The sequence below is a fragment of the Stigmatopora argus genome, chromosome 17, assembly GCF_051989625.1.
Source record: "Stigmatopora argus isolate UIUO_Sarg chromosome 17, RoL_Sarg_1.0, whole genome shotgun sequence".
Classification (NCBI taxonomy): Eukaryota; Metazoa; Chordata; class Actinopteri; order Syngnathiformes; family Syngnathidae; genus Stigmatopora; species Stigmatopora argus.
The window spans coordinates 6,813,659-6,839,869 of NC_135403.1; the positions used below are offsets into that span (position 1 = coordinate 6,813,659).

General features: G+C 38.3%; 1 protein-coding gene across 2 annotated transcripts; it reads left to right on the plus strand.

Moving 5' to 3' along the window:
- The first annotated feature begins 1,065 nt into the window (after positions 1-1,065).
- LOC144092087 (receptor activity-modifying protein 3) lies at positions 1,066-25,408 on the plus strand. Of its 2 annotated transcripts, none has more exons than XM_077624864.1 (4): positions 1,066-1,392; positions 16,754-16,783; positions 16,874-17,033; positions 23,516-25,408. In XM_077624864.1, the coding sequence occupies exons 1-4, from the start codon at positions 1,341-1,343 to the stop codon at positions 23,769-23,771; spliced, it is 498 nt and encodes a 165-aa protein (XP_077480990.1). In that variant the 5' UTR covers positions 1,066-1,340; the 3' UTR covers positions 23,772-25,408. The 2 variants fall into 2 exon arrangements, with proteins under 2 accessions (XP_077480990.1, XP_077480991.1); XM_077624865.1 differs by lacking the exon at positions 1,066-1,392 and adding an exon at positions 9,336-9,534.
- Positions 25,409-26,211: the final 803 nt, after the last annotated feature.

Here is a 26,211-nt window from a genome sequence, read left to right on the forward strand (position 1 = left end):
ACACACATACACACATACACACACATACACACATACACACACATACACACATACACACATACACAAATATTCACACACACACACACATACATACACACATACACACACACACACATACACACTCATACACATACATACACACATATACACGTATATTGTGTATATGTCATATACACAATATATAAAGTTGTACATCCCAATGTAAAACTCAATTGACATGGTTTGACATTTAAAGAGGTAAAAGGCAAGTTAAATAAAAAATGGTTTGTCAAGAAAGAAGTAAAAAGTACAGATAGATGTGTGGCATCTATGTAGGAAGCAAAAGTATAAAATCATAGCATAAGTAAACATTCATGCAGTATAGAAAATTAAAGTTATTTGTTTGTTTCCCCAAATTGAAAATCACTGCATTATAATATAAAGTGTGTTGCTGGAAAGTGAGACCACACATGAAAGATGTAATGGGAAAAATAGATGAGAAAATAACTGGGCACATATTTAAAACTGAAATATGGCTTATATGCTTTGTCTCCTCTAGTAAATATCTACTGCCTTTTTTAAAAATTTCTCCAGTGCCATAGCACTGGATATTATAAATGTGCACAAACATGACATATTATGCTTGTGCACTCAACTTTAAATGCCTATTATATTCAGATAGTGCTTTAGTTGCAGCATATTGCATTATAATAAGATCTAATTTGATATTAGCATGCCAAATTTAACATTAGTAGTCACCAGTCAGAAAATATAGTATGCATAATCGTTTTAAGTGCGCTTGAAACTGACGCACTGGAGATTAGCGGTATTGAAAAAAATGGCCACACGAGGTCAGTGTTGCCACGTTATTTTTTTCGGCGACTTCGCATCAGGTCACTGATGTATTTAGGCGTAACCAAAATAAAACCTGCACGTAATAAAGCAAAGGGAAAACAAAAAAATATTAACCGTTTCTATGACATAAGCATAAACCTAATTGACTAGTACTTATTAGGTATGGATGACCGAATCACACTCCTCCTCCCTCACTCCCCTCTCACACCCCCTCCTCTTTGGGATGCAGGACTGGTGCTGAGCTCGGACTCCTCACCACAGACAAGTCTCTATCACCATCACCAAGACGCACGGACATTGCGCAGAGGAATCTTTATGTATTTGTATTATTGTGTGTGCCCCCCTTCTCGGATCCAAAGTCTTTCGACAGTTCCCTCGAGTCTCTTGGCAGCATGATGGAACTTGCTTGCGTCTTTTAGGGATAAACATGGTCCGCTTCAAATGTACATCTTGATCGAGCTGCAGCTGAGCTTTCATTCGGAGTCCAACTGGATCCACACAGCGGGATGGATAGGAATGAGTTTGCAGTGCTGAAACTTTTTATTGTTGGGGTTTTGGGTGAGTACTATTCTTTGACAGTAGAAAATAATACAATGAAAATGTTTTATACAAGGTTTTTCTCAATATAAACACGTCTCATGATATAGTTGCACCTGCAGAATTTAATAAGGCATAAAGTACACTTGCGCTATGGGTGAGATTGCAACATTGTAAAAAACATCAACAACAAAAAACTTAAAAAATAACTCTATTGAATGCAACTGATAAAAATATTTTACATTAAAAATAAATGTTGCTGCTTCTGCTGTCATTTAGAAAAGTGGTGTACCAAAATATTGCAAAAAATATGTTATTTTTTTTCTCTGACCACCAACACCCTCTTATGGTTTGTTTTTCGGCTCTAATTTTCTGAAAAATTGATATGTTAACAGATGTTTATTTAGACATGTTTTTCTCCATTTTACTATTCTTACTTTAATGTTCTTAGATTCTTAAAAAATTGCAATCCCAGCGACGTATACTCCAGTGCGACATTTCTCTTTTATTTTCTGCTGCACTTAATTTCAGATTTTGTTCAAATGTTAATTGTCAATTATTATTTTACATACAGTAAATTTTTACGTTATCAAATATTGAGACCAAAATGATCTGCTTGGGCAAAATATATCATGAGTTAGGCTTCAGGAAATAAAAATAAACATATAATGGTGGCCTGTTGGCTGAGTGGTTAGTGTGTTGGTCTCACAGTTCAGAGATCCATGGTTCAACCCAGGTGTGGACCTTCCTGTGTGGTATTTGCACGTTCTTCTGGGGCTTGTGTGGGTTTTCTCCCAAATCCCCAAAACGTGCAGGGTAGGCTGATTGAGCAATAATTCCCCAAATTATGAGTGTGAGCGTAAAAGATCGTCTGTCTCCTTGTGCCTTTGGTTGGCTGGGATTGCCTCCTGCACCCTCCACGACCCTTGTGAGGATCAGCGGGATGTAAAATGAATGAATATAACATGAACCACCACTCTATGACCAGTCCCAAAGTGGGACTATACCATATCACGCCCCAATGGACTGAACTGACCTATATCGTGGCCAATGGGACCTTCTGGATTTGGCTCATTAGCTGGTGCTAAAAGGATTAAATCATGTATGAAAGTATGTTTCATCTGGCGGAAATGTTGCGAGTCATGTACGTAGAAGAGTTGAATTGGTGGCATGATGGTGAGCACATTTTTGACGTGTTTGCATACATCACCATAACATACGTCACTTCTCCTTTCTGGAAGGTAGACTGTCTTAAATACAGAATAAATGTGTATAGAAGTTTTGGGGGAGCTATGAGAAAAGCAGAAGTGGTTGATGGTGATAAAGAGGTGGTGGGGGGTTGAGGGGGTCTGGTTCACTCACCAGCACGGTGTGACTATCAGGGTCTGATTGTACTGCTGTCAAGCCTTGGCGCCACATTACCCGTCACAGACGGCATTACGTGATGTCCACGCTTGACGAGTTGCAGGATTCCAATTTCAGGCATTGTGCATCGGCTTTGTAGCTGCTGTCAGATTGTGCTTCGCTGTGGGAAGACGAGCTCCGACAAACTTGAGGAAGGTTTTTTTTTTTTGCTGGTTGAAAAACTCATTGTAGACAAGAGGATGTGGTCTGTTTGGCTTCCACTTGGAACCTCCTCCCCATGGATCTCAGCCATGTGACAGCTGTGGCCCTCACGGCAGTGCTCAAACATAATGCTTGCATTTCCATTTGTCTTTGTCTTTTCTCTCTGTTTCTGATCAAATGGAAAACGCATGGAGAACAGTTTCATATGGTTGCATCGTGGCACAGTTAACTATGAACCAGCAGCAGGGATTTCCTCACATTATGTCTAGACTAGAAGATTTTCCCATCGAGGATCCCTGTTGGGAAAAAGAAAGTTCGAGAGCTGTTCGTTCAAGGGAAAAAAATTGGAGATTCTAACTGTAATTTGTTGCTTTCACGCTGAGGCCCACACTTTTCTTGAGTAAGAGGTCTCCATCTGCACGACAGAGTAAAAAGGAGTCCCACTGAGGGCAAAGCATCTGCTCGGGCCAATAAATAGCTCCTCATTCACTTTCAGCAAGGGAACATGCCTTAGGCCTTTTCTCTGCCACTGACATGGGAAAGTAACATTGTGTACAAGGTACAGTGTACCTTTTTGTTGCCAAACTTTGGCTGCCTACAGTTTCCAGTATGTGGCTATCTCTCTTTTCTAGATTTAGCAAGAAAAGGGAAAAGCGAAATTGTAAAGATTCCCACTGATTCCATACATTGTTAATCTGATAACAAATGGAATCTGTGTTCTGCATTGGTTAGTCACCAGAAACCAGTGGCGGTCCGTGCATTTTCTTGTAGCGCCTTCAAAGGGTAAAATCCACTTCCTAGCAGCATTTAATGATTAAATACAAATACTGGAGTTTTTCAGACATTACAACCGGGCCGGGGGTGATTTTCCCGGGAAAAGACAGCGATGGACGTCAATGGCGAAATGGCAAAAATTACACTAAAATGGGGTAAAATCCACTCCCTAGCAGCATTTAGTGATTAAATACAAATACTGGAGCTTAAATACAAACACTGGAGCTTTTCAGATATCAGAACCGGGCCCACAATTAAAATATTATTTAGGAATATAGCCATATTTTACTCACCAAAAATCCTTTTTAACTGTACACAATATCCATCCTCCTTTCTTTCTTCCTTCTTTTATATCGCAATTGAAGCTAATGCTCAAAGTCGAGCCTGTCCTGTCGTATTTCTGGCATAGTCCGTCTTGAAAATGGCTTTAAATCAACACAACAATATTTGCTTGTGCAGCTCGCTACAGATACAGTTTGGCAGCTCTGGCTAATCACTAGCCAATCATAGTTGGTGAAAGTGATGACATATCCCTACGCCTGTGAGAAGGCAATGACGTATCCCTACGCCTGCGACAAGACATTGTGGTGTTGCCAACTCGAAATCTGATTGGTTAAAGCAACAGTCTTATCGACGCAGAACTGATTGTGAAGGCTTTGAGGCAGATTTCTGACCCTGGCAACAAATAATGGCTGAAATGTGATTGGTTAAATGCTTCAATATGAAAACACACATCTGGAAGCAGTACAACCAGGGGAAAAAGCAATGAAAGGAAGCTAACAGACAATTTGGAATTATTTAATAAGTATTGATGGAAAAAATATAATATATGATTCAGATATTTCGTAGGCCAGCAGAGAAGGCCTTGAAGGCCCTGACGGCCCGCCACTGCCAGAAACATTTTAAAGATGTGATGCTAAAATCAAAATACTATCAAAGGTAGTGCTGACAAAGATTGCCATGCTTTTTGCACCTACGCTGGCGTAGAAAAGGATGGACCAGCATATTGTAATATTTAATTAAGTGGGGAGCGCATCCGAATTGAGGTCAAAAGATGGAGGCAAAGCAATTCTATTGTCAAATAGATTGAACGCCTGAATAAATGATGCTCCTGTCTCTCAACTCAACATAGTTAACAAAAATGGTGGCAAGTCAATAGCTTCATCTTTGACATTGGTTTCCTATGAAGATTGGAAGATTTCAAGAATACAGCCACCTTCCACATTTCGCACCCAACTTCCACTACATAATATATTTGGTAATATATATATATATAGTTAGTATTAATTCTCAGTGGTACAAGACTCAAAAAGCGTCCCGGTCGCTAAAACTGCTTTTAGCTCAGTATTCAGGACGCTCGACTCCAACCATGATTACACTGGTTCAGTGTGGACAACGATATGGCACTACCGTCAGACCGGTTACATTGCCGACCAAATTTGTGCATGCGGTTGAAGCGTTTTTAAAATTACTTATTCATATTTTTACTGGGAAACACCCACTTTGTGGAGTAGCACCACTAATTTCATTATACACAGCTGTTGTAAAATGACAATAAAGGCTTTTGACTTTGACTTGACTTGTCTCAATATGAGAAATGGCATATTCGCCATGTGGTCGCTCTCATTTTGCACGTAAACAGTACATTTTTTACATTACATTGTGCTTGTTCTGTTCCTTATTAAGCCCTCATAAAATCCGTCTCTATGCTGTAAACTTCCTGCAATGAATATGTCTACATCCATTTAATGGGACAAATAGGCAGTATTCAAAGAGATGCAAATATGTTTTATTAGCTACATAAGGAAGATTAATGTGTGTCTATCCTATATAGTAGAAAAAAAAGCTTTTTTGGTGCATGATTAATCTTTCAGGAGTCTGTGAAAATTTCATGTACTAGAAGAGGTTTGAACTTTCTCCACATTACTCCTGCTTGTGTCAAAATCTGACACCGAGGTCTTGCTGACACCAGTCTCTCTTCGAGTTAGTAAAAAATGTATGTTGCTTTTACTTTCTATTGCCATTGACCAAAATATTACAAATATATTTTCAAAACAATCCCGCGGAAAGCAAAAGCGCTGGAGTGGAAAATGCCAACCTAATACATTGAAGTTGAATGAGGAAAATGTGCAAATATCCACTTCGAAGCAAAGAAGGGGTTAACACTGGAATGCGTTAAATTTCAAATGAGGTTAATGGTTTACACCATGTGTCAAAGTGGCGGCCCGGGGGCCAAATCTGGCCCGCCGCATCATTTTGTGTGGCCCGGGAAAGTAAATCCTGAGTGCCGACTTTCTGTTTTAGGATCAAATTAAAATGAAGAGTATAGATGTATATTAAATTTCCAGATTTTCCCCCTTTTAAATCAATAATTGTAATTTTTTAATCCATTTTTTTCTGTTTTTAGTTCCAAAATCATTTTGTAAAATCTAAAAATAAAATAAAAAGCCCAAATAAACATTGTTTTAGATCTATAAAAAACTGAATATTCAGGGATTTTAATCCAGTTCTTTTCATCCATTTATAAAAAAAACAATCAAAATATTATATCTAAAATGGTCCGGCCCACATGAAATCGAGTTGACGTTAATGCGGCCCGCGAACCAACCCGAGTCTGACACTCTTGGTTTACACACTCAGTATACTGTAATAAGTACAGGTAAATGATCTTGAGAAAAACTGATGTGACCAAACTCACTAGGAAAAATTTACATTGTTAATAATCTTAAAAAAACATTTTAAAAAATACAGTGGTCATTCCTGTCTTGGATCTGTTAAAATGACTAAAGAATGGACTTTACAGACTTTACTTTCAACATGAATATAAATATTCATTTTCCATTTTCTGAACCGCTTTATCCTCATTAGGGTTGCGGTGGGTGCTGGAGCCTATCCCAGCTGACTTCAGGCCAGAGGCGGGGGACACCCTGTATCAGTTGCCAGCCGTATGGAGAAATTTAGAGTGTCCAATCAGCCTACCATGCATGTCTTTGGAATGTGGGAGGAAACCAGAGTACCTGGAGAAAACCCACGTAGGCCCAGGGAGAACATGCAAACTCCAGACAGCTGGACCGACCTGGATTTGACCCCATGACCCCAGAGCTGGGCCGCCTGAATATGACTATGTTCATTAATATGTGCTGTACATTATTAAATAAATCAAACTCAAACCATTAAACAGCCTGGGTGTTGGAAGAAACTTGAGAATTTGGGTGTCCTAAACCAAAACGCTCCCTATTTTAGACCCATAAAAAGGTCTGAGATCATTATTACAACTGAAACTCAACTCCCCCAGCCTCTTGTCACTTTGTCTCTCGGTGACGCTCCCTATAAAATAGCCTAATTAATTCTAATGTGATTCGTTCCTCCTCATTATTATCCTGCAGTGTCTAAAGTCTAAACGAATGCCTTTTACTGCATGTGCTTCTCCTTTGCTGATAGTGCTTCCAATGGCAGAAAAGGGTTACATGTAATGGGTTTGAATCATTAGTGCTCAATTTCTCAAAGGCCATGTGTTCTGCCCTTCCTTCATTACATTGTACATTGCAGGGTACATCAAAAAGGTTTGCGTGTCAAGAGTGTGCTTTCATTAGGAAGGGTTAATGAGTCACAGATGTACGTCAGTGTTCCCACAGAATATCATGAATATTTAATTTTGAGTTACCTATTTATACTGGGTAGTGATAAAGGAAAGCATCTTCAAGCACTTTTTAGTCTTTTTTTAATGGATAACAAACTCCAGCGGCCAGGTGGAGAGTGGTTCGGGTGGGCTCGCAGTCTGTGTTTCAAGGGTTCGATCCCAGGTTGGTCTGCACTGTGTGGAGTTTGCATGTTCCCCCCTGGGACATGCATGGTAGGCTGATTGAACACTCTAAATTGGGTATGAGTGTGTGTGTATGGTTGTCCGTCTCCTTGTGCCTTGCGATTGGCTGGCCACCGAATTGGGGTGACCCTATAGTTAGCTGGGATAGGCTCCAGCACCCCCCGCGACGAAGTGGTTCGTTAAATGAATGAATACACAAATATAGTAAGCAGATTTAAGCAGAAATTTCACCCTAAGGCCAACTAATTAGTGAGCAGTTTAATATTTGCACCTTAAATGACTAAAATATTGTAATGAAACAATGTATGATAAACCTACATTAAAATGAATAAAATTGAAGCTAAATGGAGGGGCAACAGGAAGGTTTTTGCAGAGCTACTTTCCACATTAATTTCATTTCCCTTGTATTTTACTGTGGGTGTCAACTGTATTTTTCTTCAAAATTACAAGATCTGTATTGATTTTAGATGCTTGACTCCACATTGTTGTAATTTGTTATTTTTCTCTCAAGTGTATACCACACGCAGTAAGCTGTAACATTTTACCAGTTCTTAAAATATTTGAGAATACATGATTGTTAATGAAATGTTAATTTTTGACTAAAGTGAGTGCGATAATGCTTTTATTTTACTGCAATGTTTTAGCTCTTCCCGAAGAGTCACTTGCCAAGCTGTGTCAACTTGACTTTTCCATCTTAACAAACAGACAAAGTGGGGGGACAATGTCCTTCATTAAGATTAAGTGATGTTGTTTCTTTAAAGAAGCAGCTAGAGAAAATGTTTTATGTGAGTTGGTCTGGAAAAGAAAATATTTGATGCTCAATTTCATGTATGGCAACAGTTTGAACATCTGCAACTCTTAATACTGTCAAGTGCATTTAGTACAAAATGGACCAATGACTTTTCCGAGGAAAAAGGCTTCTTGTTTTTGAAACAGTACAGAACATCGGAAGAATTGGGTCGAGGTGTACGAGAAAACCAAAGAGAGTCGGAATCACGATCCATTACATCCACGCCAAAAATATTCACAGTCTGTTGAATCAGGGAATTTTCTCTGTCCTAATCATATGGCTTCTCCATATCTATTATCCACAGCTTGCTTAAATTAATGCAAACATCGAACATTTTCATTTGGATTTTACACAATGGAATGTAGATGAGGTACTTAGCATGTTAATAGTAGGGTCAATCTAACTGGCATATTATGAGATGCGCTTCTTCCCATTATCAGTGCCTGTTACATAAAGGCTTTAATAAGATGCATTTGCAAATTAAGACATTAAGTTTATCTGCTCATGGCACTGCTGTATCCGGAAGAGGGACTCCTTTATCTGTATTGTATTACACTTTTCTCTTTTTTCTTCTTTTTTTATAAATATACTTAAATCACAGGAGCCCTTCCAAAACTAGGACGTGCTGATATAATTTAAAAAGGAGTTGTACGGCATACTGCATTCCCAAAAATACCATCACAGGATTTCTTTAGCAGTGATTTAACATGAGGCATATTTGGAATGTTAATTGATAGTGCTATGCAAAGCTGTTTTCACATCCATTCAACTCCCAACATCTGCCGTGGAGGGAATTCTTTCAAATATCAGCCACCATCAGCAATCTGCCTCAGTGACCTTAAGCAGATGACCTCTAGGCTTTGTTGGAGTAGCGGTTATTCCCTTGAGAACCAAGACATGGAATCACAAATGCGGAAAGAAGACATTAGCTGTTATCGTAGTGGCATAGTGGTTAGCATGTCTGCCTCGCAGCTTTGACACTTGGGTTCAAATGCTGTTCCAGTGCTTGTGTGTTTTTTTTTTCAGGATCTCTGGCTTCAAACACATTCAAAATGTCAGGAGCGGCTCGTTTGTCCCACCTGGCTTGCCGTTAGGTTCAAGCAGCTGCAAGTTATCCTTGATTACTTCCTGATGTGTGTATTTAAGCACCACGGAAGTGGTTAGTCATTGTCAGATCGTCCTGCGTGACTCTGCATACATCGCCGCATAGGTACAGTTCTCCCTGCTCCGGTTTAGTTTCGTTTTGGGATGTACAAGTCCTTGTTATTTTGTAAAGCTTTTGAGTCATTAAAGTTACTGTCATGAGCTCAGTTTGTCTCGCCTCCTCCTGCTTCCCCGCTACTGGGTCCAAATCCCTCCGATAGCGCCATGACGTCTCGGCGCGATCGTAACACAAAAAAATGTGTTTGACTAATTAAAAACCTGAAATTAGTTCCTATAGAAAAGCAATGAAGAAGTCTATATCACCGTTAATGCCTATTTGTCTTCTAATCAGAAAGTAAAGATCTAATCTGCTCATACTTCCCAGGCCTAATCACTTCCTTCAGAGGTTTGCAATTTCATTGATCTCCTCTTTTGTTCCTCTGCAGATGGTCAACAGTGCATGAAAAGTATATTCAGAGAGAACTGAAAAGTCAAGAGTGGCAAATGAATTCATCCAAGTGCATTTTTTCCCCAGCCATCGTGTTTTGCGGGTATTTGTCTTTAATAAGAGTATCCTAGATTCTTTAGCTTCAAAACTCTAAAAGGACTCGGAAGGGCTGTTGATTGAAATCACTGCTGGATGTGATATAAAGCATTCAATTTCCTTTTCTAATTCTGATTCAAATGAACTCATTCCGTACTTCGAATTTTTGAGAGGCCCCATCAGCAACTAAAACAGAGTAAATATACAACTCTAACAGTGGGTTCCATCCATCAACCTAATTTCTTTACTGATTATCTTGTTTTGGGTGGCAGGAGTCTCGCAGCTCTCTTCCAATGGAATTCCGGCTCCCGATGAATCATTGACAATTTCATTACTTGGGAATTGAACCTAATTGAGTCAAATGAATAACTACTCTATATCCAGTCTGTGGCAGATTGTAGTAAGTTTTCGATACTAAAAAGAAATATCACAGTGCTCTAGTATAACCAGACTCTCTCAAAAATAAATATATAGATTAAAAACATAAAAAATATTTAAAAAGCTACCATAAAGCAAGTTAACAGAGTAAAGTTTTATTAAAGTGCACAATCTAATATATCTTATATTTAATGTTACACTATTTCAGTCCGTCCTTTGACGTAGCATTAGCAGATTTATATCAGAATTTCATTCAAATTCAAAATAGACCTGATTTTTATCTAAAGACATTTTAGTCAAATTCTTTTTTTTTTTGAAAACCTTTCATACCTGAACTAGGCGGAATAGGAGGAGGTAAAATATCTCATGTATTAATCCAACAATCATGCTTTTTTTCCTTACTGCTTATCCTTTCTTAGGCTCATGGGTGAGATAAATCCTGTCCAAGCTAACTAAGGCTGATTGAGAGCACATCTTTTACTTCTCATCAGTCAATTGCAGGGCACACACTTAGTAAAATAGGCAATTTAGAATTTAGTTTATCTAACATGAGAAAAATCTCACACTCTACACCTGTAAAAACCACAATGTTTTTTTGAATAAGGTGTTATAAAGGTTATGCTGACATTACATGCAACTTCTGAGAAACTGACTCACATGGATAAAATAATAATAAAATAATAATAATTCCTTATAAATTTAGCAATGATCCATTTTACTCTTAGTTTAATTGGGTTCTGTTTACGCTCTTGTTGCATTATTTTCCTTTCTGTTTCATTGAGTGGGAGTCAACACAATCTTTAGGTTTCAATATTTACTGAGCACACACGTTTTAGCTATTCAGGAAGTCTAGTGAGCGTCTGTCTTTGCTTCCTTTCCTAATGAACTAATTAGATTAAAAATGTTGCCTTCAGCATTAATTGACTTCTTAATTTCCTCTTCAGGATGCATTTTGCATACTTACTAATCCCTGTGTTGAAACTAATAAAAGATGGAACCTTTTAAATAAAATAAATAGGGTCGAGATGGTTACTTTTGTTACTTTGTTTTTGTATTTTTATCTTTTTCCACAGCTGGTGGTCAGGCTTAGCTAGCTAAGCGAGTGCCTGATAAAGGACTGCTGCAATTAAGAAGCTTTGCAACAAAAGTTTAAAAAACCACAAAACAAAAACAAAGTATGTCTGAATTAATTCAAGTTAGCTGACAACATAGACCGATAAACAAGCAGCACCTGTTTAGCTCAGCTTCAGTTATATTTAGGAACAATTACAACATTAATTCTTCTTCCATTTCCTCATTTCCTTTCCACATTTCTCTTGCTAGGCAAACAAAGGTCACATGATGGTGATGCCAACAGTCAATTATTCACCGGAGTGAAAACAAGCCCACTTACTGATGCTATATTTAAAAGTGGAGTTTAACTTTTCTCTAAAAGTTCTATTAATGCTGCCCCTATACACGGTGTCATGGATAAGAAGTTAATTAACTATTACATTAACACATTACTAAAACAGGCCTCTTTCTCATTTTCCCTTTGCGAATTACCCTTTTCACAGATTCATTTATGAATGCGGCTTCACATTTGAGTCTTAATATATTATTTAAGAGTGCTCCTCTCTTTGGCCTCAGCATCAACATGTTATCCATCTCTAGTGAAGTACCACTGTTTTGCTGTCTGGCCTCCACCTGCTTCCTGTCATACACCTCAAATGGGTACAAATGTGATTCCGGTTGAATGCTAATGTGCTGTCATTTGTATTTGTCACACCAATTATGCATTTTATTGGCCCGAAATGGCTGGTTTGAACAATATACTACTGCTGTAAAATTCTCTATTCTGGCAAGGTCTGCTACAATCCAAATCTGAATTTGGCTGTTTGTTCAACTGTGAGTGAAGCAAATTGCAATAAGTCCCAAACTGGCATGATTCACTGAGTGAGCAAATCACTCACACACGCTTACTTGCTACTCAGGCCAGTTTTGTCTCATGGAGAAGATTTAGTATCACAATTTCTGTCCTTTGGCGGTAAAAATGTAAAAGATTTATCCATTGTATTCACACACCATCTAGATCGGGTGGTAATTTTAAACCAAGAAAATTAATACACTGTGACAAATGGTATACAATAATAAAAATTGACAGTCCTTCAGTTTCTTGATTCAATAGGTCTCATTCGGGCCGCCAGTCAATGTGTGATTTAAACAAATACTGCTGTGTGTTATCCCTAGAAGTAATTAAAATCTAAAAACTGGACTTGACATTCTTCAGGACATTATGTATTAAAATTATATTACTGTATTCTCCGCACTAAAAAGCGCGACTAAAAGACAATTTTCTGAAAAGCCGGTAGTGCGTCTTATAATCCACTCTGCCTTATATACATACGTATCAATATTGCTCAATAATTGTATGAAATTCCCTTTAGCACATCTCTATCTAATCGACGTATAATACAACCCGTAACTACTCCTACTGTTACTACTACTACTACAGCTCCATCTAGTGGATGTATAACACAACACCCTATTAGTACTACTATTAATGCGACAGCACAATCTAGTGGATCTATAACAACCATGTACTACTAGTACTACAGTTACATCTAGTGGAAGTATAACACCCTTTATTACTACTACTACAGCTTCATCTAGTGTATGTATAACACAGCCCCTACTACTATGTACAGCTCCATCTAGTGGACGTACAACACAAACCCCTACTACTACTACTACTACTACTACTACTACTACTATTTCTACTAAGACCTCCACCACCACCTCTAGTACGGCTTTCTACTCCAGTGCGCCTTATATACAAAACAAATGTTAAGATAGGCAATTTATTGAAGGTGCGCATAATAGCACGGATAATACGCCACATTTTTCCTTAGATATTTTGTGGTACTCTTGCTGTTTTTATTATCAACAAATGCATGTGGAATATTTGGCTATTGTGCGTTGGGAACAAAATTTATTTTTATTAGAATGTTATATTGTTGGACTAAATGCTTGAGGATTTTTGTGAGTAGCAATTAAAGGTAAGAGAAAATTTCCTGGCACTAGGTGGCAAACATCAAGGTTTATCTGTTTTAAACAGGTTGAAGGCCTAAGGGGTTGCTTCAGCGCTGCCAAAGTTAATTAATTTTCTGAGACAAGGATTTTACTCCGGTATCCTCTGATAATGTCCAACAGACCTGATAGTATAATGGTTTGTATACAAACAGTAGGGTCTCTGAAGTGTCTGCCACAAATCTAGTGTGGGAAAAAAAGCACTTAAATCTTGAGTGTGTTGTCATTACCGAAAATCTCTCTGTAAGCGAGCTCTCAGTAAATAAAGTGGGGGAGACTTTTTGCACCGGTGAATCGTAATATAACATAAACACATTTAAATAAACTTGGATTACGATGCAGACACACTCAAAAATAAGTTTAATCTAACCTTACACTAAACTGAATTGTATTTTTTTTTTTACATTTTTATACCTTTTGTTCTTCCGGCTGTTTGCCCCGCCTCCACCCTGATTTTCTCTATCGATGGGCTGTTTGCTTTTGTATTCCCTTCTAAATAATCCGAAAATGATGCATACAAATGTCCTCACAATAGGATAACGCACGACGACTTGCCAACGAGAAGTAATATATACTCCTAGTACTAGCGACAGCTATGCCATTCGCGCTCAGTGACGGAAAAAAAGCACTGAAAAAAATGCAACGCTCCGCCCAGTGCTCGTAGATATCTGTTATACACGAAAGAGATGCGGCAAAAAAGACAGTGCGCTACAATGATAAAGAGCCTCTCATGTCTTGGCCACCTGGCTTTCTTGTATCTCGAAAATTTTCTCGTATCTAGAGATAATCATTTGCTCGAAATTTTACTCGTATCTCAAAATGCTAGTATGTCGGGGTGCTCGTATGTCGATGTACCACTGTACATTCATTCATTTTCTGAACCGCTTAATCCTCACTAGGGTCACGGGGGGTGCTGGAGCCTATCCCAGCTGACTTCGGTCCAGAGGTGGGGGACACCCTGAATCGGTGGCTAACCGATCGCAGATGATCCAATAGAGAGAGCATATTGCAATATACTGAGCAATAATGTGTTTATGTTTACAGATGAATGAAAAGTAGGAAATAATTTTTCTGTTTAAAAAACGTGTAGTTGAAACCATATTAGGAATGATTGGCTATAATAATAGCCAATTCTAAAGCAGAGGGTCTAATTAAAAGACAACGTGTTGAATGAAAAAAATACCATTAAAAAGGCAAGGATAAGGCAGGGGTGAACAACAAAATGAAATAACAAAGACTGCAACGAGCTTAAATACATGCTCAAAATAATAAGATAATTGGCACACAAGAAACTGAGAAAAAAAGCTGATGAATCAGATTTGTGAGGACTCACGAACAATAGAAGAAACTAATGAGCTAATTAGATGGACAAAAACAATGAAAGACAGAGGGACAAAAACTAAACTCATTTGCAGATTCTAACAACATGGACTGGGCCAATGTATACTAAATTGAGTAATTCAAGTTAAAAGGGGTTTAATATAATAGAAGAGTACCAGGATTTTTTTTAACACAAAGGACCAATGTTCCCTATAATTTTCCATATATCTAGGCATACAGACAACCTACCTGAGCACAGTGAGGACCAGTGTGAGCAACATCAGAAGTACTCGCTATGCCCACACACCAGTATCACACATGCCATCACTAGCTGTATTTTTACTACCCATAAATGATCTACCCATAACATTTAATTATTAATATTCATACATAAAACATCTTAATAAATGGCATAGAATTTGCACAAATCTGACTTACCTTATATTTCACGTTTGTCCTTGAGGTAGTCATTTAGTCCACATTTTTCCATTGGAAAACTTGCATGGCGACTTGCGTGGTTAGCACGTCAGCCTCACAGCTCTGGGGTCCTGGGTTCAAATCCAGGTCGGTCCGGAAAGTAGCAAGGAACTGTTTGAAAATTGGAAATAAATGCACAATTTCTACATAAACATGTCCATCGAATGCATTTGTGCAAAAATATTTCTTAAAATATCATTACATAGTCCCAATTCTTTTTGCAGACTTTTTAGTAACCTGTTTTAATCTGTGTAAGGATGGACTTTAAGATTTAAATCATTTATTAATTTATTTTTTATAACTGTAATGAATTATGGATATTGTTGTTGAGCAATAACATTTTTTATGACAATTAATAATATATTGCCGCCGTCTGAATTGTGTTGTGCTTCATTCGCCCGACTTCGGTGTGGGCAGGCATGGGCTCGATTTATGCAGTGGCGGTCGGCGCCCGGGGCTAGCAGAGGGGGTGGCTGCTCGAACCCCGCCCTGCTCTCCCGCCGAGTGGTTAGCGCGCCCGCCTCATAGTTCTGGGGTCGAGGGTTTGACCCCTGTGGGTCCTCACGTTGCGGTTTTAGAATGTTCTCCCGGGGCTTGTGTGGGTTTTCTCCGGGTACTCTGACTTCCTCCTACGTTCCAAAAACATGGTAGGCTGGTGGTGTGAATGGTTGTCCGTCTCCTTTGCCGTGCGATTGGCTGGCCCTCGCCTAGTGCCTGTAGTTAGCTGGGATAGGGTCCAGCACCCCCAGCGACTCTAGTGAGGATACTCACTTCGGAAAATGAATGAATGTCTCATCTCATCTCATTTTCTAAACCGCTTTATCCTCATTAGGGTTGCGGGAGGTGCTGGAGCCTAGCCCAGCTGACTCTGGGCCAGAGGCGGGGGACACCCTGAATTGGTGGGCAGCCAATTGCAGGGCAAAAGGAGACCGTCAACCATACCTAGGGGCAATTTAGAGTGTCCAATTAGCCTACCGTGCATGTTTTTGGAATGTGGGAGGAAACCAGAGTACCTGAAGGATACCCACGCAGGCGAACATGCAAACTACACACAATTGGACGTGACCTGGATTTGAACCAAGGACCCCAGAGCTGTGAAGCCGACACGCTAACCACTCGCTCCACTGGGCTGCCAATGAAGGAGAGATTCATTTGTTTTCCAAACCGGTTAAGAAAATGAATTTCCCACACCGTAATGAAAGTCAACCTTAGTGGTATGATTGTGACTCAATGGCTTTCTGAATTCAACAAGCAAAAATGCCAGCGGGGATAATTTAGAGAATCATGTAACCATTCGCTCTCAATTTAGTTGGGCACAGACTTTTCAAGAAGGGATAAATGTTTTGGGGATTTTTTTGGTATGTTAAACATTTTTTTTAAATCTTATTGACCTTGCAAAGACAGATGCACATGTAAATCAGGGATATGAGTTTAATATCCATGTTTTTTTTTGTTTTTTTAGCAGAAGCCTTAAATTTTTTCTCTTTATGTTTTGCAGTCAATGCTTGGATGGTGGGAGGAATGACAGGTAATCAATATATTTAATCAAATTTTTTAGCAGCCTTTCAATTGAGCAATTATTTGAATTTCTTAATGTTCTCATCTCTTTACTTCCTAGTTACTGAGAGTTTCAGCGTTGAACCAACTTCAGCTCGACCAAGGGGACCCTGCAATGAGTCACGCTTGGAGTGGGAAGTGGAGATCTGTGGTGAAGACTTCAAACGTGACATGTCTCGAATCGACCCTCAGTACTGGTGTAACCTCACTCACTTTATCGGGTATGACTTCACTGTAAATATGTTTACATCCACCTAAAAAAACTGGTTAAATTCTCCACCAATCCCCAAGGTGTCAAAATATTTTTTGTTGATGGCCAGCTCATTGTTGTTTTCCCTCACTTGCCTGATATTATTACACAAACAACAAATTGAATGAATCCTGGTTTTAAATTATTTAAAATGATGGTGATATGTCAACGTTTTTAATTCATTTACTGCCATTGACAAGGATAGGCATTAAATCCATATCAAGTGGGAAGACATTTAAGGATGAGTCATTTGAACGCTGCCCTTCCCTGAAGTCAAAATGGATTGGACATCTATTTCCATACACTAGTTAATTTTATTGAATGACATTGAAACAGTCATAGCAGTGTTTTTTTTCAGTATGAGTGTTGTAAGTGGCAATATGCCAAAGTTACACTGCGGTCAGTCTTTCAAAGTCATAAATTTAACTCGAGGAAACCTATAGGAACTGCGAAACATGAAACTGATGCACATGATTTGTTTTTCTGGGCCAATCAAAATAATGGGGTGGGTCACCTTTGACCCCTGAGCCTTGAGTTTGATAGTTGTGGGCCAACCTTTGAACTCCACATGCCTGTGACTGCGAACTAAAAGAGGAGAAAGATAAGGACTAACTTGGGGTGTAATGGTGGGTGATTAAACACTCATATGAGGGAGTAAATCCAGAAGGAAAATGACTGACAGTTCACATGCCACCTCAACTCGACTGCTAAAATGAGACATTTTAACTTTGTTGCCCCAGAGTGTTTTTTTTTTTTTTTTTAAACAGCTGTTTGACTTCAGGCATGCTCGTAAGCATCTGAAAATATGGCGAGGAACACATCAGCCAAGACGGGCTGTCAGAAAGACAGCTTTTCTGAGATAGAAGACACATGGATTTTACCACACATACTTTCAGTGTCTAACATGACGTTAATCACAATCTGTTTTCTAACTAGGGATGTTGCATATTTTTGGATGTGAGTCGAGTCTGAGTCACTCGATGTTGTGGATTTAAACTGAGGCCTGATCCGATACCTTGGAAATGCTTAAGAAAGAAAAAAAACATTATTTTGCAAGTCAGTAGTGCAGCACAAAATAAGATTGCGAAAAATTTACGTTTAAATGCTTGATTCTCATGAACAAATTGAAACATTTAAATGAATTGAGCTCTCTTGGTTGTGATTTTCTTGAATTTTACATTGTCGCTGGATAATTTCATTTCCTTGCGAGGAGTACAGAAAATCAATGAATGAATGAATACACCTCAGGATTATTTAGTTTTTTTATAGTCCTTGACTCATTGTTATTGACTGTGCTAAACATCAAATCCTTTTCAACTGGGAAGGTTAGCTTTACCTAAATCTTCTTTCATTGCCATTTATGGCGATAGACGTTCAATCTAGTTTAACTCCCAGTTAAAATGGATTGGACGTCAATTAATAATTCAAACTAGATATGACATTATAAAAACCTGATATTTTTTCTATCCGATTTTTTGCTGATCATCTGAAAATGATGTGATCCAACCCACTTTTCTATCACATAATCAAATCGCTATTTAAAACACACTCCAATGCTGTTTATTAAGATATCTCAATGTCTATTTTGGTTCTGACGGGTGTTCCCGGGCAGGGAAAATAGACGGCATAACGATACATCACATTAATGTGTTATACAAACTCGTCATATCAGGATTTGTCTCGAACAAGCCACAAATTGACCTCAGCAGTCGTGGGATAGTGCAAGTTTTGAACATAGTCCAAGTCTTTATTATTTTAAAGTCCCCCCTGACTTTCTCCTTCTAATTTCCAGTGGACTTGACACAGGAAGCACGCTCTTGCATCACTTTAGTTTAAAACAATGATGCCCTCGCTCAGGGGAATGACATACCGACTTATTCATTTGCAATTAGAGAACGGAAACAGGAACCAAATCACAAGAGCATCGACCCATGCTGAGACGCGTTCCAATTTCAATTTAGTGAAGGCGCATTCGAGCTCGCACGGCAAAGAGCATCAGCACGAAAGCAAATAGAGAGATAGACACAAACAAGGGAAGCAATACGCTGAGAGGGGATTGGGCTTTGGGAGTAAAGAACCTCATGTTTAAAGAGCAGTGACCCCCACAGAGCATCATTCTGTTTGACAAATGTGTCGAGCTTCCCCACGGCTCTGCGGCTGCACAAACATCTCCGATAATGTTCGGATGTTTTTTAGCCTGGAATTGGAGGGCGTGCGGTGAGATTCCACATTTTCCCTGCATTTATGGGAATCAAACATGATGTTAGAATTGATCTGTGGCACTCAGAGGTTTCAAATTACAGGGGCAGGATGTCTTGAGGAGCTGTGGTGCCACCTTATCCGGACTTGAGATAATGTAAAGATGTCTGGCTCTGGTGACAGCCAAATGGAATTCGACAGTTATTTTCTGGGAGCCACTAATACAACTTTATATGATAACTTTAGGGTAATCTTACCTGGGAAACAATGCCACTAAACGTGAACCTAATCAGTTTTGTTCAGTTAAAGACTTAAAAAGAACAGAAATCACCTTTGTTTTTTGTTTTTAAATTCAATTATTCCTTTGTAACATTTTAACATAGAGGTGACATTTAAGCTTGGTATACTTTGACGTTAAAATTCCCTGCCTGTTAATCAAGTATTCATGAACAACAAGAAAATGTATTCAGCAGATTTTTCTCCATCACGAGGATTTGAGATGAACTTTGTTCAACCTCGGCGGTTTCACTGCCATGTTTTATATTTGATGGAAGTGGGAGCGCAAGCTAAAGGGCATACTGAATATTTGACGTCGAAATGTGTTACAAAGACATACCGACCAGTGACTTTCAACACACTACATATGTGATGTTGCAGTCAAACATAAACCAAATCAAGTACTTTGGCTTCTGGAGTTGGGTTAATCATTCATATTGTTATACTCAAAAGAACGGAAACGTATATGTTACGACACAGAGCATATTTTATATTCCAATCTTTAGACAACCCTCTCCATTTAATAAACTTCTACACTTACCAAATTTCAGTACAGCCTGTAAATGTATTTTCTTTCTCATTACATGAGTATGCATTAAAATCTGATAAATGTCACTTTGTTTACACACCGATTCTGAGTTCCGATTTGACAGGAAGAAAAACACTTCTCTTATCGATGGCATCTGGAGGCCCTCGTGAATATAAGTACATCTATACACAACACATGCCAGACACGCACATAAAATACATCACCTACAGGCAGCAGAGTTAATTTGATTAGAAGTGGTTAAGTAAAGCGCCTTCAAAACAATAGTGACGGTTTGACGTCAGAGGGGACACATTAATTCGGACCATGGTGGGTGATGAGCTGTGACGGCTCATTTATTTGAGGCCATGTAGGCCTTGTAGTAGTTTTTCTTTTGGAGAAAATTACGGCGTTGTTAATCATAAAGAAGTATGTAAGCCAGCTATTAACATTAACAAGAATTGGGTATTAGACGTAATTCATTCGATCGCTTTCAGTCCCTCCCAAATAAAATGGATTGGATGTTAATTGTCAAGAATTAAGAAATGGAGGTCACGAAACAGAAAAAAAAACCCAAAAAATCTTTTTTCTTCTTCTTTTTTCCAATTTTATTTATTTTTCTTTATTATTTTATTTTATTTTATTTCTAAATATTTTTCTTAATGCTCATTGATTTTTTTTAAAATTTGTATTTTGTTTTATTCTTCATTATTTATTACTATTTAAATAATTGATATGTTCCACCCAAAAGGGACCTTATAATAAATTATTGATAGATTTTTTCAAATCTGGACCGCAAATATTGTCCTGTGACCCATACTTGCACGCTGGGCTGCAACTCTAAGACCCCAATCCCATATATACAATCAAATAAAATATATAGACTAAAAACAATTATGAAAAAATAAAAATAAAATGTATAATTTAAATATTAATAAAAATATATAAAAGAAAGAAAGAAATATCAAATTAAATATATAAATAATTTGTGTGAAAGGGGTAAATATTCACAAATATCATCCTCAGAATTTAACACAATGAAGGAATTACAACAAAATGTGATTCATTAATTAAATACTGACGAGTTGAGATGGGCTGCAGTGTTTATCATCTATAATTGCTTCATGATGTATCAACAGCCTTTCAGTAAATTTACTTCTACATGGTGACATCACGACATATATCTTTTACTCCTCACACGTGGAGTAAATTAAAAAACATAAAGTGTGGCTAAATTCAGGGCTGAACAAGAAAATTGCCTGAAGGTTTGGCCATTCCAGACAGAGAAAGAGGGATTGGGGCTGGTTTTACAGATTTGTCAGAGTTCTATTCAAAGCCTTCATGAAGGCTCAGAATCCCTCTGGAAGCACGTTGCAACAAAATGGGATTGCAGTGCCAAAATGTGAGCAAAAGGCAATACATCCTAATATGTCACAATGATAGATTTCTTACTCAAAGTCTGATGCACGCAATACCAGTCTCTAAATCACTGGTGTCGTGTCTTAGTAAAGTCATTTGAGTTCATAGTAAGGTGAACCTGTCTTTTAATGCTGTATGTGCAAAAATAATGAATTAAAATCCAGAAAACTAAATGAGAAAGGCAGGGGAGAAAGTGTAATCTCAGGTCCAAAATAAGAGATAAAAACAGCATTTTGAGAAAACAATAGGAGTGTGAAAAGACACAATCAGGGAGAATGCATGGGGCACACTTTTGTGGGCGTACGAGAGCCTACCCCAAATTATCATTTGTCTGGACTATTATCCCTCATTTCCAAATAAAATTAGTGGTGTAGACCATCTGCTCGACGATAGAGTATATATACATATAAATAACATTTTTGGTCTACTGAAACAAAATTGTACCCACCTGGTGGTGTAGTGGTTCTGACTTCGATGTGGGCAGACACAGACTCGATTCCCGCCGGCGGCGGCATGAATGTCAATATGAATGGTCGTCTGTCTTCCTGTGTGTTCTATGGCTGACTAGCGACCAGTCTAGGGCATAGTCTGCCTTTCGCCTGAGGTCAGCTGCGATGGGCTCCAGCAACTACCGCAACCCTTATGAGGATGCGAGGAACAGAAGAAGAATGAATGAATAAAACATAATTTGTTATGATGATGAACCAGAAAACAATTTAATGCCGAGTGTAAAAAAGACAACTAAAACTTTTGTTAGTCTGAGCACTGAATTCATATTAAGTTAATTTATGCAAAGATTTTTTTAAACATGTGTTGTGTGGTTCAGGTTTTGTGCATTTTACATTGCTGTTTATACGTTGTCACCTTTGTGTTTCTCAATTGGGTCAAAATGATTTTTTGGTTAAAATGATACTATATAAAACAAGATTTAATGTGTGTATGTAAACCTGTATTGATTAACATAAATAATATACAGACGCTCCCCTACTTACGAACGCAATTGGTTCCGAGCGATTGTTCATAAGTTGAATTTGTTTGTAAGTTGATTCAGTGCTATATTTTGTATTATAATTTATGTTTAAGGCCGATATAAGTATATTGAAGGTTTATACAAGTGCATTTGTATGTTTAAGGCTTGTATAAGTAACACGCATTGGTTTGTACTGAAAAAAAAACATTTAATAAAATGGAGAGAATATGTACAGTACTGTAGAGAGAGATTTATGTATTAGAAACTGGCCAAAAGAAGCGACCTAATGACAATTGCACAGTTTTCTTCTTTTTTTCATCATAAATGATGCGGTAGCACTGTATGGCATCATTCAATTGATTTGCAAACTTTGTGCAGCGTTCAATATTTGGGTCCTGCTGCTCGATCTTTCTGTTTATAAATGGTACTGACGGTCGAACGATGTGCAACGCTCACCACTCTTACGCGCATCAAGCTTCGTTATTATTGCCACTCGTTTCAAATGAAATGGCTTGCCTCTTCCTTGCAACTCCCTCAATAGAAGCCTTTAGCTTTTTACCAACCATATTCAATATTGGATGCATGAGATATTTAATGATACAAATGAAAAAGGTTCTTTGCACACTGGAGATACATTCACGCGCTTCCGCATTGCAACGAAGAAGAAGGTAGATGCTGGGTGAGCTGAGCTCTCACAGCGCCAGGCGTTGGTATTAGCGGCGGAAAGAAGTACTACTCCGAAAAAGGCGAAATACAAAATTGGACTTGCGAACATTTTTGGACTTAAACGCAATTTGCAGACATGTTCGTATGTACCGTTGTTCGTAAGTTGAATGTTCGTAAGTAGGGGAGCGTCTGTACCTAATATATTCTGTTGTTTGTATGTTGGGGCTAGAGGGTTGTCTACCTAGGGCACAAAATTAGTTAGGGCACAACAATGAATGGACAAAGAATGAAACAAATGACTTACCCTAAACGAGCGACACAATGAAGCAAGGATGTTGTCATCCAAGTGATGATTTTCTTCTCATCCTTTTCCTTTTCTGCCTCATGTTGTCCTCAGTGAGTACCATACCTTCACCCTCTGCACAGAGAACAAATCTATCTTCGTCCACTGCTACTGGCCAAATCCACTGGTGGAGAGCTACATCATCCGCATACACAAGCACTTTTTCTCCAACTGCACTTTGGAGCAAGTGGTATGGGTCGATCCCCCGGACGACACGCTCACCATCCTCATCCTGATCCCCGTTTTCCTCACCTTGGCCATGATTGCATTGGTGGTTTGGTGCAGCAAGCGAAGTGACAACCTGGCCTAGAAAGAAAGGCAGGAGCTGAACCATTGTGGTAGAGAAATGAACTCTGAATAAAAGACTTGCTTAGAGCATCACTGTACAATTGAAGCAGTGTTCAAAAGTTTTGGGAGTTTGTGTTCGATGATCATTTGATCTGGACACATTCCAGCAATGCAGCAAAAGTTCAAATATTTTGGGTGCTTTCACACTCGCATGCTGTTATCAGTTGCCATCAAACTCAAGTTACACGAATAATTGGCCAGGTAGGATTGTGATAGGTTTTGTAGTAGTTGATTGGTTTGATTTCCAAATGAAAAACTCAAAACTCGATCTAATGTTGATCTGGATCATCTTTGGTCCATATGGCGTTGCGAGCATGTTCACAGTTAGCATGTGACCATGGATTATCACGATGTCCGGACTTGGGCTCTTCTTGCGTGTCCACCAAAAGACTCTTTATTTAACGATATGTTGTTATTCATTTTGTTTTAATAATTATTTTTCTCTTTGGTGCAGTCAGATTTAGTTTTCTGAATGATTTGAACCCAAGAAATCAACATTTCTTTGTAAAAGCTTCCTTAATGTTATTGTTATTTTTATCTGTATCTTCTATTTCATCTGGTTCATGCTGTTTTTCATAAAAGAGAAATCAAAGGTTCTGATGAGCAGACTATCAGCCAGGAAATCTTAGGACATTGACACTCTTGTCCCTTGAGCTCATAAAAGACATGAGGGGCTTTTAATTAATTCCAGCATAAACTAATCAAAGGCTTTGATGAATGTTGCTCTATTTTTAGTCCTTTCTGTTCCTCATAACCTTGGCATCGTCCCAATGATTTTTATGACTTAACCAACATAGTCGATGGTGTCAATGCCATACCAAAGCATCGTAGTCATTGTCTTTATTTGCGGTTGCAAAACATGCCATAAAAGAAGCAATGGTCTCACACCAAATATCATCACAACAGTATTTGTCTCAAGCCTCTGGTGCCTTTTAACCAAAAGCTGAGAATAAAACATTTAAGAGTAAAAACTATTTGGTAGCTCTACAATTTCACTTCTTTTGTTTAAATGTCAAAATGCTTTATCAAAACTGGTAAATTGAATTTGCAACCTTCGGATCATTAAGGTTGAGGGTTTTTTTTGCTTTATGTGAAGCTGTTTTGAGGCACTGGTTGCTAAATCTACTTACTCTGAAAAGAGTTCATGTATATTTGCCAAAATTTCCATCTATTTATTGTATTTGCCTTAGAGTTATTTGTGCTTTTCCTGTGCGAAATAATATTACTTGTTCAGATTGGGAGCGTTTCGTTGGATGAATTGACTGGCCAGACCATGATCGGTAAACTTGGATATTCTAGTCATTCAAAGCAATGTTTTGTAGCTGAAGGCCAAAGTATCCAGTGATCAGACTCTTTTAACTCATGGGAAATAAGATTCCCAGTAAACACCATTTTCAGAGGATGAATGGGACCCCAAAGTTGGACTTAAAGGGATTCTCTAAGTTTCCACTCACGGCTGAGTTACTCAAGGGACAGACTTCACTGGAAAAGACAAACAAACATGAGACAACACTCTGATTCATCTATTTGAGTCGCTTGTGGCTGTTTTTATAACAGTGTAACTTATGAGATATTGACGAATAAAATTATGTTAATGCACTGAGACTTTAGACATACTATTTGCCTGTCTGATGTACATGTTTCTTTGTTGTCGCTTTCAAGTTTCACACGCCAGTGACGCCAAATCAACTGCTACGTATTACCTATAAAAACAATTCACTGGAATGAAAATAAAATTTCCCCATACACGAGCTGGAATAAAAAGAGATAATGATCATATAAGCATCTGGGTGTTGCATTAGCTGTATGCAGTCTTTGCTATCGAGATATGGATCTCTTCCAAATTTTTTTATAGTAGTAAATGGAAGAGGACAAACAATGACTCCCCTGATTTTCACTTACAAATGTACTGTATGACAACCGTTCCTTCATTGTTCTTAATTGTTCTTTAACGTTAACAATACCTTGTATATTTGGGAGTGGATGATTTTTTTTTCCTCCTCCATAGAATGTCTTCTGGGAAACACATTGTTTTGTATTGGCTCATTGATTTTCTGGGAGTGTTTATTCAGGCATTTGTGTTTGTATTCAAACAGTAACATCCTTCAGTTATTAGGTCAACAATATTGACGCATGCGACCATTTGAACAGATAACAAATTTGCTTTGTGTAAACCGATTAAACAATAAGAAAACCAAGGCGCTCTGGTTAAATCGTATCGTGTAAATACGGAGGCAAACAATGCAGTCATCACTGGCTAAGGCCGATCGTCAAAGATGTTGGTTTTGTTCAAGACACCCACTTTAATCCCAAATGAGTGGACCCAGAGGACGAAGCCGGAAAGTACAGTCAGCGAGCACAATACAATGCCAGTATCAAACGTTACTATCAAAACAAATGCT